Source organism: Cucumis sativus, chromosome 2, assembly GCF_000004075.3.
Source record: "Cucumis sativus cultivar 9930 chromosome 2, Cucumber_9930_V3, whole genome shotgun sequence".
NCBI classification, from domain to species: Eukaryota; Viridiplantae; Streptophyta; class Magnoliopsida; order Cucurbitales; family Cucurbitaceae; genus Cucumis; species Cucumis sativus.
In genome coordinates, this window is record NC_026656.2 from 18536394 (window position 1) to 18549665 (window position 13272).

The following is a 13272-nucleotide window of genomic DNA, read 5'->3' on the forward strand; positions in this document are numbered from 1 at the left end:
TATATACACGTTAGATTATTTAAGTTTAGTTCAATGATATTTTAAAAAGTACTTTTCATTTTTTTTAATATTGAAGATTTGAATGCCACATTTATTATATTTAACTTATGTGACATGTTCTAAGAACTAATTTACATCATAAATTTAGTAATAATTTAATAATTTAATGATTTGATTCGTGTACGAAACAAATTCCAGCTGCCAATACTTGGATTGTGATACATGAAGAAAAACTATTTTCAAGTTTCATCGCTAGTCGTTGTGTTAGTCCTGATGATCATTTGAGAGAGTAGAAAAGGATATTTTCAATTAAAAAAATGGACCAGCAAGTTGGGCACTTAGAAAAATTCAACTTCTAAACTATCAATGTTTCAATTCGACCTTCTGACTTAATTTATAGCATTGATTCATCTATTTTATCACAATTTTCAAATTAAAAGAGATCAACATGACACAGATCTTCAAGAATGTGGGGAAAGAAAACATAATAATATATTTTATATATTTTAAAATTTTAAAATTTTTGTTTCTAGTCTATATAAAATACAAGAAGAATCGTGCTTGGATTATCATTATTATTTTTTATTACTTTAAATTCGAAACTATAAGTTGAAAACGCAAAATAATAATAATAATAATAATAATAATGATGATGATAATATTGATTGGATAAACCCTATGACCATTTATCTACTATTGTAACTTGTTGCTTTACGCTTCATTTTATTGCATTCCAATCACACGAATACCCACATTTTCCTCAAACCTCTATTGATTCAATTTCAAAGCAATGTCTAGTCAATACTACATAGTGTTTCTAAACTTATCTATTTCTTTTATTATTTGCTCTTCCAAATTAACAAATTGAACTTTAGCCCTACTGCTTGTTGATTTGGTGTAAGTTTTAAAATCAGGAAAAAAATAATCGACAAAATTTATTGTTAGTAAAGATTTTTTAATATTAATTAACCAGTATAAGTTTTTTTTGTAAGGTTGGGTATGTTTTTAATTCTCACCTACCTACACCTCAATCAAAGATGAAAATATCCTTGAAATCGATATATTTGTTATAACATCTTTTATCAATTCTCGTAATACATACAAATGTTATTTATTTATTATAATATAAACGTGGATAAATATTAATGGCAAAATCCATAACCTAGTTTGGAAGTAATAAAAAACAATTTAATTATGAATCTAATTTTTCTAATAAATTTTGTGACTTAAAAAATATTGTCAAAATTGAAATTTATCGATTCTTTTGGTTGAAATAATTTATTGAATATTTATTTGTTAATTAAAATTTATCCTCCAAAACTTTTATTTTTATAATTTTTTTTCTGAAATATTGTTCGACGTAAAAATTTAATCCAACGTGTAATTTTTATACATTAGGTACAAATTATAATAAACTATGTATTGAATACGCCATTTTTTAAAATTAAATTACAAATATACATGACGGTGACTCAATTTAAAAGCAATATGTATGATAATTTTCAAACTCTTATTCTTTATCAAGTATAAAAGAATCACACTGATTTATTATTGTAAATGTCACAAAGTAAAGATTTAAAACTACAAAAGAATAATGGAAACTGAATAGTTATTACATTACAACCCACAATACATAAAAGAGATGTATAAATGAATGAAATCACATCATTCCTTTTTTATTAAGAAATAGTCAATTGATTTTTCTTGAAACTCGCAGTCGTTTTTCCATGAGGAGACCGCGCATGGCGGAGCCGCCTCTCCTCCGACAACAGTTTAGCAAACCTGCAATTAAGATCGAGCTTTATTTTTAATCACCTTAATTGATTAAATTATACCAAAATCAAATCACATTTTTAACTTTGGAGTTCTGTAAGAATTATATATTTCTAAAGTTGCTTGAATTGAATTTTTTAGAGGAGGGGCGACCTGATGAGAGCTTCTTCGTTGGTCTGTGAATCCGAAGTCTGGAAGATGCCAGTCTCGAGATTCACTTTTGAAACTGGTTTTTTCAGAAGCGCTTCTCCCACTTTTACAAGACCTTCTAAATTCTTCTCTGTTGCCTCATCCAACGTCGACACTTCATTGCTTAGGGTATCATCCTAATTTTTTTATAAACGATTTATATTAATTAAATTATATATTAATTGTACTGAGAATGGAAAAATGCATTAATTTGGCCGAAAATTGACCTGAATTCGGAGGTACTTGTCTTCACAATGAAGGGCTTGAAAAACCACAGAGAGATTGAAATCTACCATGTCGGAGCTAGCCTGATAAAAGGCGTCGATTATCGGGGTGGAGCCCCCGGCAGTTAGCCATCCAAAGAGCCCCCATTGGGCAGCTTGATCCGCCGTGAATTTCATCTCCGCCTTGGGAGCACCGGTGCCGAGAGAGATGACAAGGAATCTCCTGTAGTCCATTGGTTTTATAGGGAAGAACTCAGGGCTTTGCCTTATAATCTCCTTTGTTACTTCACCCACAGCCAGTAAAGTCTGTACATTATTTATCTTTTACTTTTTAGAAACTTACAAACTGATTAAGTAAATTATATATATTAGCCCATACTTAGGTTCATGAAAAAAAAATATCGAAAACAAATATTTAATTTGTTAATTTACTTGATGTGCTTGTGTAAACAAGTTTTTGAGATCAGATGTACGAAAATTGGTTGAGTAATAGGAATTTATCATTTTCAGATTTGAATTTAGGTTAAAATGAATTAAATTTTAAATTAAAATCTCAAACATAAACTAAATCATGCTTAGGTATGTTTCTTTTCTTTCCATTTTTATGTTTCATATCTATATTTTTCCTTTTTAGCTACTTAGAACGTGAGTTTTCTTCGTTTATTTGATCACTTTATTTCCTTGATTTTGTCAACAACATATAAAACTTCATTGCACGTATTTTTTCGTTAACAATTATTTGTAGGCAGATATTTTCTCTATTTTTTTCTTATAATTATATTAACCCATTTATTCAAATGTTCTTTTTAATTATAAATGTAAACTTTTAAACTCAGAAAAAGAAAATCATTTTTTTTTTGTGGAAAACACATTCATTTTCAAAATTTCACGCACCAAGTGCTGGAATTGAACTTACTCATTTTTATATTTATGGAATTTTATTTGAACTTATATATCTAAGTTTATTTGCGCGTAATACTAATTAGTATTATTATAAAATAGCTATATATATATGCCCTAAGTTACTTTTCTATTTTGTTAAATAATTTAACTTCTTCTAGAAAATATTCATCCCATGACCAATTTTCATCAAGTGTAACAATACAAGAAAAAGAGCAGTCAAACAACACCTAAATATTATTTTAATTAAAATGTTGAGGACGATATTTAAAAGTTAACAATACTACTACACACCAATCTAAACCTTTTATAGACATATTAAAACTATTTTATTAAGTAGAAATTTATTATAAAAAAAATTAATTGGATGAAAATTTGAGAACTAAAATGACATGTCATGTGCAGTGACTTGGAAATAAAAATTTGGATATAAACACAACCAATTCATCAGATTACCATCAAAATTGGGCTATGAACACGATTATGTTACTTCCCATTTTAATTTTCATCCAAAATTCTAATGGCCTTATATTCATATTCATAGAGCACTTTTGAAAGAAAAAAAAATCATATTTTCAAAACAACCGAAGCCTTCAAAGATTTTTCTATAATAATAGTTATTATTTACCGGATTGTTAGCAGCAACACCACCATCAACAAGGTTGAACTCTCTCACAGTTCCAGCAGCAACATCCTCAGTTTTAAAGTAATAAGCTGGAAGATAAGTAGGTGCTGCTGAAGTTGAAATACATATATCCGACAACAAAGCATCCAAAGAAGAGTTTTTCTTCATCTGAAAACATAAAAAGTCAATAAAAAGTAACTTTACGTAAATGTGAATTAATCATTAATTATGATTCCTTTAATTTGTGGTAATTTAATTTGGAACAAAATAAATTCAAATTAATAGTTCAACCTCGTAGCTAGAGAAGACAGTTGGCTGAAGAAGCTTAATGTCAAACGTTGGAATTACAACATTAGTGAGTGTTTGGTTTAGCTTTGTGTTACCCAATTTCTCCCTAACCAATCTGTGTAGATATTTGCCATCATACTTTGGACCCTCTAAGGATTTCAACACCTTTGCTAATGACCATTTCCTGTAACAAAAACAAAAACTAAAATCAATAATAATATAATGTGCATAATTTTGGTTAATTAGATTTAGGGAATGGAGTATAACATTTTCTGTGGGAAAATCAATGAGGAGTGATCGAGGAAGAATTGTTTGATGTCTTTTGCGGAATATAGAGGACGGTTGTTTTCGTTTGGCGACGTTATCATGGCCGTTAATAATCCACCCGTGCTTGTTCCAGCAATCACGTCAAAATAGTCGGCGATTCTTGCATCCTCACCATCTAGCTTCTGCACTCGATTTATAAAATTTAGTTTTGTTATTAATATTATTATATATTATATGATATGTTTGAGAAAATATTGTAATATATATTTCAAAATGGGTTTCATACCTGAAGTTCAGACTCCAAGAAAGTAAGGATGGTTCCAGGAATGATTCCTCTAATTCCACCTCCATCTATGCTCAAAATGGTAATAAGGTTTCCAAAGGTTGGAGGCTGCAATGGAACATTTGTTGTTTCGTCCATTGAATATACAAAGAAAAAGGGGGTTGGAGATTTTTTAAGATTAAGAAATTAAGATTATAATTAAGTATTGTTCTTGATTGTAATGTGAAGTGAATTAATGGTGGCATTGAGGTATTTATATAATGAGTTTACTAAAAGCATAGTCTCAATTTTTATTTAAAAAACAAATCTCCTTGATAGTGCCTTGAATGCCTTGCTAGGAAAGGCCAGCAATCTGAAGATTTATGCTTGTATTTTATTATTAATAGTTGGAATGTTTTTTTTTTAATTTGTTTTTGAACCTTCCTTGAAACTACGAGGGATTTGAATTCCTTTTACACTCTTGGAATAGGAAAAAATCTAATATTTTCTGTTTGTGGAAGCATGGAATGATATAGTCAAGGATTAATTAGTTTTATTTATTTATTAACAAGATAGTAATAGGAGAGAAGAATTACTAGGTGCACCCTTGATCTTTTCTCCTTTAGTATTTGTTCAAAAGAAATAAGAATTCATTACTGTACTGGACATCATAGTTAATTAAGTTGGAACATCTATAACACTAAAAGAGAAAGAGATACTTTTATTATAAAAACAATTTTACAAGTTTAATAAAAAATCAAAGTTAGATAACTCAAAGGAAATGTTCGAGAAAAACCTTTCGTATTCTAGAGAACAATGTCGAAAATATCATAATTATAAATTTTTTTTTGTTGATTTAGAACACCAAGAAGCCGCCACAAAGATGGTCAGCTATTTATAAACATCATCAATATACTTAATTAAACTTTAATTTGTAGAATATTTTCACTAGAAGAGATGTGTTCTTTTTATAATTATGTTGAAGGTGGAATATGTGTGTATATATATAATATGAGGGGGAAAACAGTTTAAAAGGTTTTGACCAAATTGGTAGGTCAATAGTTTGCATACTCTATGGAAATTTCATCTCCAAGTACTTTGATCAATTCTTGCTTAGTTCAAACTTGTCTGGGTATTTAATTTCAGTGACCAATAATATTATGCCTAATATTTTCCCCTTGATAATAATAATAAAAATATTGTCTTTTAGAAGTAGTAATAATTATATTATATTGTCTCCATGAATTTTCTTCACACACGTTTAGGTTTCCTTGTAGGGAACATTAATGTTTGGTCAATATTGGTATACAAATACAATAAATTGAAATCAGAATTAAGTTTAAAATAAAGACACTGAGATTACTGTAAAAACAAGTAAATAAAATAAGGAAGATTTGCATTAGAATTAGAATGTATCCTCTCTTTGAGGACTGAGGAAAAATTATCGATCAAACGTTCTGTTAAGAAATTCTTGATATAATTAGGAATTTTTTTACCTAATTATTTTTTTATTCTTTCTATGTTGTAAATTTATACTTTGAAAAGTAGATCACAATTATCAAAATAATAATAATAAATTAAAAACTAACTTAAGTTTATTCCTAAACTTTAATTTTAAAAAATATAACCATTTAGTTATTGAATTTGATTTGGAACCATTAGTTTTTGTTACAATTTTTTTTGTAACTTTATAACAATTTAGTTATTACGGTAAGTTCACGTTAAATGAGATTAATAGCAAAAATTTTCTATTTAATTTAGATGATTTTTTTACGGTAAAGATTAAATTACAAATGTATTAAATTGACCTAACTGAGTACTTTTTCTCTAAGAACATCCCACGTAAACAAATCATACAAAAGAATGTAATATATTAATATCACTGTATATGTTTATTGAAAAAATCGTAATAATATAACGTGGATAGCAATTTTAGGAATAGTGGATAGCAATTTTAGGAATAATGAGTGTTACAACATTTTTAATAAAAATTATAAATATAGCATGAAGTCTATCTCGATATATTTCTATTATCAAATGACGACTCTTATTGAGAAATCAATATTTAAAATATAGTTGATGTTATCGATAGATTCGATAAATTTGGTTATATTTTTAATTTTTATTAATTAAAAATATTGTTTGATGTCTATATTTTCCATCTGATTAGTATATTGGTAAGTGTTCCAAAATTTATAATTGATGATACACAGAATGGAGTCTTCACATATTATTAATAATAAAAATGATATGATACATAAAATGAATTAAAACTAGACCAAGATGATATTATTTCACCTCTTTACATGAACAAATCTCATTAAACAAACACAACTTAATCTTTCATTGTTCTCTAAAAATAATCATTCTAATTATCATCTAAAAAGTTTCAGCCATATGAGATCAGCATTATGAAAAGTGGAAATTTAACTTGATTTGGTAGCAGAGGCATTCGCCAACTTCAATTTGGAAGCTTTTCCCTGAGGTGATCTTGCATGGCGGAGCCGCCGCTCGTCAGACAGCAACTTGGCGAATCTGCATAAGATGAACCACTAATCATCAGCAATTAAATGATATATATATTGAGACCTTTTAATTTCTTTATTTAAGTGAAAAAAAATTGCCTTGTAAGGGCTTGATCATTTGTTTCTGAATTTGAAGGACAATCCTCAAAAACCCCCGTCTGTAAATTCACCCTTGAAACTGGCTTTTTCAATAAACTCTCTCCAACCTTCACAAGATCATTTAGATTCTTTTGTGTAGCCACATCCACGGAAGATAAGTCGCCGCTCAACGTATCATCCTGCAATATTATACAATGGTAAACAAAAATATTTCATCCATCTATGATTATCCACTAATATTATTTGTTTAATCTTAATTTATCAAGAGAAATAGAAAGTCAATTGTAGCATAATTTTTACTATATTATACAAATATGTGGATTGAGTTTGGCTATGTTTTTAAAAACGTCTCTTATATTATATATATGATACACTTTCGTTTAAAATGATAATATAAAATAAAAAGAAACAATAATTAAGATAACTAATATTTTTTTCAAAGGGTAATATAAAATAAAAAGGAACAATTAAGATGGCTAATTAAAATGGAATGATGGTTAAGATTTACCTAAAAAAATCTCTCTTGGTTTGTGTATTTTTTCAATTGCTTTTTTTTATAATTTAAACAAAAATGAGAGATCAGATTCAGACGTCTAACTTTAGTGGAGAGTATGTAACTAAATTTAATCAATTGAATTTTAAACTTTTTTAAAGAAAAATCGATCACAATAATAAAATAATCATAATTATAATATTGTTAAATTAGGAGGGATAAAATACCACTCCAAAAATATTGAATTTTATCATTTGAATAAATCTTAAATTTAGTTTATTGGAGTTAATTTTTATATTAAATAATAATACTAAAATTTTCCAAATGCTATAATTGATCATTTAAATAAAAAACTTTCAGAAAAATCAACAATAATAAACTGGATGTACTGTGAACTAAATTCTCAAATTTGTTTTTATTTAATCATGGAATATATAGAAAAAAGAATAGTAATTGAACCTGAATGCGAAGGTAGTTGTCTTCACAATGAAGGGCTTGAAAAATGACAGAAAGATGAAAATCCACCATATCAGAACTTGCTTGTGAAAAGACGTCGATTATTGGGGTGGAACCGCCGTTGGTTAACCAGTCCAACATCCCCCACTCCGCCGCAAGCTCCGCCGTGTATCTCTTTTCCGCCTTCGGAGCTCCGGTTCCCAATGATATCACCAAAAACCTTCTGTAGTCCATTGGCTTTATAGCAAAGAAGTCCGGATTTTGTTTTATCACTTCCTTCGTCACTTCTCCAATTGCCACCAACGTCTGATTTCATTTTAATTATCAACAAAATATCAAGCAATTGTTAAATAAAATTTAAATGGTTATTTACCACACATAGTCTAGAGTATCTCTACTCCATCCAAGAGTTGTTCATAGATTCAAAGCGAATCATAAAAGCAGCTTACAATTAAACGAATATATTTCTCTTAATTTACCGGATTGTTAGCTGCAACGCCACCATCTATTAGGTTAAATTCTCTCGTTGTTTTAGCAGCAGTATCCTCAGTTTTGAAGGAATGAGACGGAAGATAAGTAGGAGCAGCCGAAGTAGAGATGCAGATATCCGACAAGTATGCATCCAATGATGGAGTGTTCTTCATCTGAAATTAAACATGGACCAAAATTGTAAATTTCAACTTTGATGTCAAGGTTAATTCCTCCAAAAGGAAGGTACAAATTTGAATTAACAAAGAAATAGTAATAATAATTTAATGCATTTAATTGAAGGGTAAAAAGTAGGAAATAAATTACCTCGTAGCTAGAAAAGATAGTGGGTTGAAGGAGTTTGATGTCGAACGTGGGAATCACCACATTAGTCAAGGTTTGGTGCAACTTTGTGTCGCCTAGTTTTTCCTTCACAAGTTTGCGGAGATATTTCCCATCGTATTTTGGACCAGATAATAATTTCACTATTCTTCCTATTGGCCATATTCTGTCACATTTTCAAATTATCAAACAAAATTAGGATGAGAGGTTAATTAAATTTGATTTGGTGTCTAATGTTTTTAATTTTATTTTATTTTATTTCTACTGTTTCAGCTTTCAATTCTAATTTTGTCATTCTAGTTAAATTATATCTTATAAAATTGGAGTTATTTGTTGAAGTTTATATGTTGTGCTTTAATTATGTGGGGTAGATTAAAATATAGATATACTCTCTAATAACTATGAAAAAAGAAATCTGAGATACTTATATAGATATACGGTAAAATGACTATAGATCATATTATGCTGATTAATTATTTATCTAATAATTTTTTTATTTTTGGTTTCATACTTTACTTATAACTCTAAATTCTAGTTCAACCAACCATCTAGAAAAAAACCTGTTGAAAAAGTCATGCCTAGTACAATAATGATTATTTTAAAGCATGCAATAATGATAAAGGCAACGTCTTTCGTGACTTTGCTTTCAAAACCATTCAAAAAGCTTCATATAATTGAAGAGAATTGTCTATATAATCACTTTTTAAAAAAACTAATGTAGAACTTTTTTTCGATTCTAATAGATAATGATATCAATTTGTGAGATAATTTGACCAAATTAATGGGTTAAACTAAAATTTCTAAAAACATTAGTATCGAACTTATAGGGCAAAAAATGGTAATTTAATTGGGGGGAAATGATGTTGGTGTGTTTAATTTGTGTTAGAATTAAATAGAACCTGTTTTGGGGGAAGATTTTAGGACAGTGATCGAGGTAAAATTGATTGATATCTTTAGCAGAAAACAAAGGACGGTTGTTTTGATCTGGTGCAGATATCATGGCTGTTACAAGTCCTCCTGTGCTTGTTCCAGCAATTACATCAAAGTAATCTGCAACTCTTACCTCCTTCCCATCCAATTTCTATACATCATATAAGTCATAACAGTCAAATATATATTACAAGAATTAGTTGGACCAACAAATAATAATACTATTGTGCCAATCATATATGAATGAATGTGTCATCAAAAGAAAAAAGAAAATCATATCACACTAACCATAGTTTGATGATAATTGAATTAATATATTTCTCCTATTGAAGTCAAATACTTAGATCGTCATTTCTCCCTTGGTTGAAAATTAGAATATACATATATAAAAACTTATGATTGCTTATTCACTAAAAAGACAAACTATATTTGTACTTCTGTCAAATAGAATTCTTAGAGTTCCTTTTACAATCATTTAGTTTCTTTTTGGGGGGAAACTTTTAATATTGTTGAAAATGTACCAAAGTTTTTAAGATCTAAGGCCAAGCTTTAAAATTTGGAAAAAAAAATTGGAAAGTTTTGCTTTTTTAGTTATTTTCAAACATTAAAAAAAAAAAAAACACTAAGTCCAACCTTCTTTAAGCAAAATAAAAATCATTATGCGATAATTAGTGCATTTTTTTTAATAAAAAGAAAAAAGGTCAATTATGTTGTTATCAGACATAGCATTTAAATTATTGTAATTGAGTTTCAACCATTTTTCATAATTTTGATAATTAAAGTGGGAATATGGATCAAAATATTAATTAATTAAATTCAAGAAACTCTATTCGATTATTGAATAACAAGATTTTGATTTTATTGAATAACAAGATTTTGATTTTTGACTTTTCACTTTAACTTTGTTTTATAACAACGATTATTCTTTTTAACAAAAGTTAATGTTATTTAAACGAAAAACTAGATGTAGTTCTTATTAACTTTTTTTAAAAAATTTAATTTTCTATGATAATAAGATACAATCATATTGTTTTTTTTTTTTTTCTTATTATATATTTTTTTCTCATTCGACATTTATTATTAATAACTTTGAGAATATAATTGAAGTGAAAAATCCTTTATTCCACGTATTAAAAAAAGAGAGAAAATATAGTTGATTAGGAAAAATATGATGTAATGCAATCCTGGCATATCATATGCTTTGTGTTTACAAGAACGATGAAAAAGTTTGTGTGTAGTTTATTTTTGTTTTAGCTTAACCCTTCATAAATTTTTAATAGTTATATTCTCATCATAATTGACTAAATAAAGCAGTCTAATTAATTCAACTTATGAGCCAAAAGATTTCATTAAAAATTAATAACCCAATTTGACAAATCTGCAAACAAAAGGCCAAAGAATAGTCACAGCTAGAGATCAATATTATTCATTTTAAAACAAAAACATATATGATGGATAAAGTTCACTAACAAATGACCATGTATGATGTACATTACGATTGTATAGTCCTAAAATAATAAACATATAATAGGTACCTGAAGTTCAGACTCGAGAAAATTAAGAATAGTTCCTGGAATGATTCCTCTAATTCCACCTCCATCTATACTCAAAATTGTAATAAGATTACCGTAAGTCGGAGGTTGAAATGGCACCATTATCGCTTCCATGTCTGATGGCTAGTTAATTTAAAGAGAGAAAGTAAATTTAGCTTTTAGGAACTTCCTAAGGATGACCAAAAGCTTTTCCAAGCAAAACTATATGTGTATTTGTGTGTAACCTTAAGGTTAGTGGGTTTTGTGTGTGATTGTTTGATGATTTTATAGGGATATTTATAAACATTCATCATCCCTATTTTCTTTGAATCATTCTTTAGGCTTTGAGGCATATGTAAAATTGTAAACGACCTCTGTTTATTCGACACGTGGACCAATTAGGGTTAGTTTGTAGAAATGTCAAAAGCATATCCCATTTTCAACTTGGTTGTTTCTTGAGGTCATTCACTTGTGAAAATGAATAAGATGTGTCAATCCCATTATATCCCATGTCTAACAGTTTTCATATAGCTCCTATGGGTTCACATATCAACATTTCTAATTAAATGTTTTGAAAACTTTTAATTTTATTAATATTGATATTTATCCATATCGGTATTTCTTTTATTTTTTAACGAGTTAAGTGCGGATTGCATACAATATAATGTTGTATTATTATAATTATTACATCAATTACAGCATAGGATAATTGAACCTCGGACCTCTAAAAATATATCATGTTAATATAGTGAGTCAAGCTGATTTTAACATTATAAATTAATTCTAGTTCAACTAAACTAGATAATTAGATTTAACTATTTTTTTTGGTTCATTTATAGATTTTCTAAGCAAAAACATTTTTTTCAAAACTATTTACTATTTTTTTATTAATTTTTTAAAATATACTTGAAAAGATGTATTTTGAAGAGTTAACAAATGCTTTAATTATTTTCAAAATGACTTATTTTTAAAATTAAACAATTGAAAATATATTATAAACACATCATTAGTTCTTTGGTCTATTTTCTTTTCCATTTTGGTGTCTTATCTTTTCAGTTCTTTTCAATGTTTTTTTTTAAACGTAATTTTTTTCTTTTCTTTTCAACGTTCTTTTAAATGTTTTCATATCAATTATCAATTATTTTCCTTGGCACTAATAAATTTGGCGTGCAATTATGGATAATGCAAACCCTCTTGATTTAATAAAGGACTTTTTATTCACTTCCAATCGTGAACATTAATTTTCTCTCGATTCTCAAATTTTGAAACATTATGTATTTCTCATTTTTATATGAAACATGTTGTGCATAAATTATATAAGTTAAAGAAATGGCTTTTTTTTTCCATTTTCTGTTTTTTAAAAATAAGCATCTCTTTTCTTTTATACAACATATAATAAAAATCAATAGAAGTAAATGAAGCATAGTACTAACGATCTTCCAAACCCATTCCTATTCCATTTGTAATAAAAACCAATAAAAAAATATAAAAAAAATAGATACTTCTAATTGTTATACAAGAAAATTAACCTTTATAATTGACATGAACTTATTTCTTAAGTTTGAAGATGGAATGTATCATGTTTCAACTTGTTATACTAAAAAAATTATTAGAAAAAACACTATATTAGATTTTCAAATTGTTGTACTAAAAAAATTATTAGAAAAAACACTACGTTAGATTACATTAGAAAAATTTATTTAGATTTTCTATTAAAATTTTATTTGAAAAGTATACACACATTCGTTGTCAATTTTGTTAATCCAACCTTTCGAGAACTTTAACACACGTGTAAGAATTAAATGCAAATGACAAATTTCAATTTTGTTAATCCAACCTTTGAAGAACTTTAACACAATCACAATTTTCAAATATGATACATACAATTAACTAATGGTA

The 13272-nt window shown here is 27.6% G+C and overlaps 2 protein-coding genes across 2 annotated transcripts; both read right to left on the reverse strand.

Moving 5' to 3' along the window:
• Positions 1-1491: 1491 nt before the first annotated feature.
• Positions 1492-4687, reverse strand: LOC101220557 (patatin-like protein 2). Its single transcript, XM_004152747.3, has 7 exons — positions 4553-4687; positions 4267-4448; positions 4003-4183; positions 3715-3879; positions 2190-2492; positions 1927-2099; positions 1492-1782 (listed from the first exon to the last, which is right to left on the reverse strand). Exons 1-7 carry the CDS (start codon positions 4685-4687, stop codon positions 1680-1682), a joined length of 1242 nt encoding a protein of 413 aa, XP_004152795.2. The 3' UTR covers positions 1492-1679.
• A 2040-nt stretch (positions 4688-6727) lies between these two features.
• On the reverse strand, positions 6728-11650 carry LOC101220328 (patatin-like protein 2). Its single transcript, XM_004152746.3, has 7 exons — positions 11377-11650; positions 9811-9992; positions 8897-9077; positions 8581-8745; positions 8105-8407; positions 7153-7331; positions 6728-7063 (listed from the first exon to the last, which is right to left on the reverse strand). The coding sequence occupies exons 1-7, from the start codon at positions 11506-11508 to the stop codon at positions 6955-6957; spliced, it is 1251 nt and encodes a 416-aa protein (XP_004152794.1). The 5' UTR covers positions 11509-11650; the 3' UTR covers positions 6728-6954.
• Positions 11651-13272: the final 1622 nt, after the last annotated feature.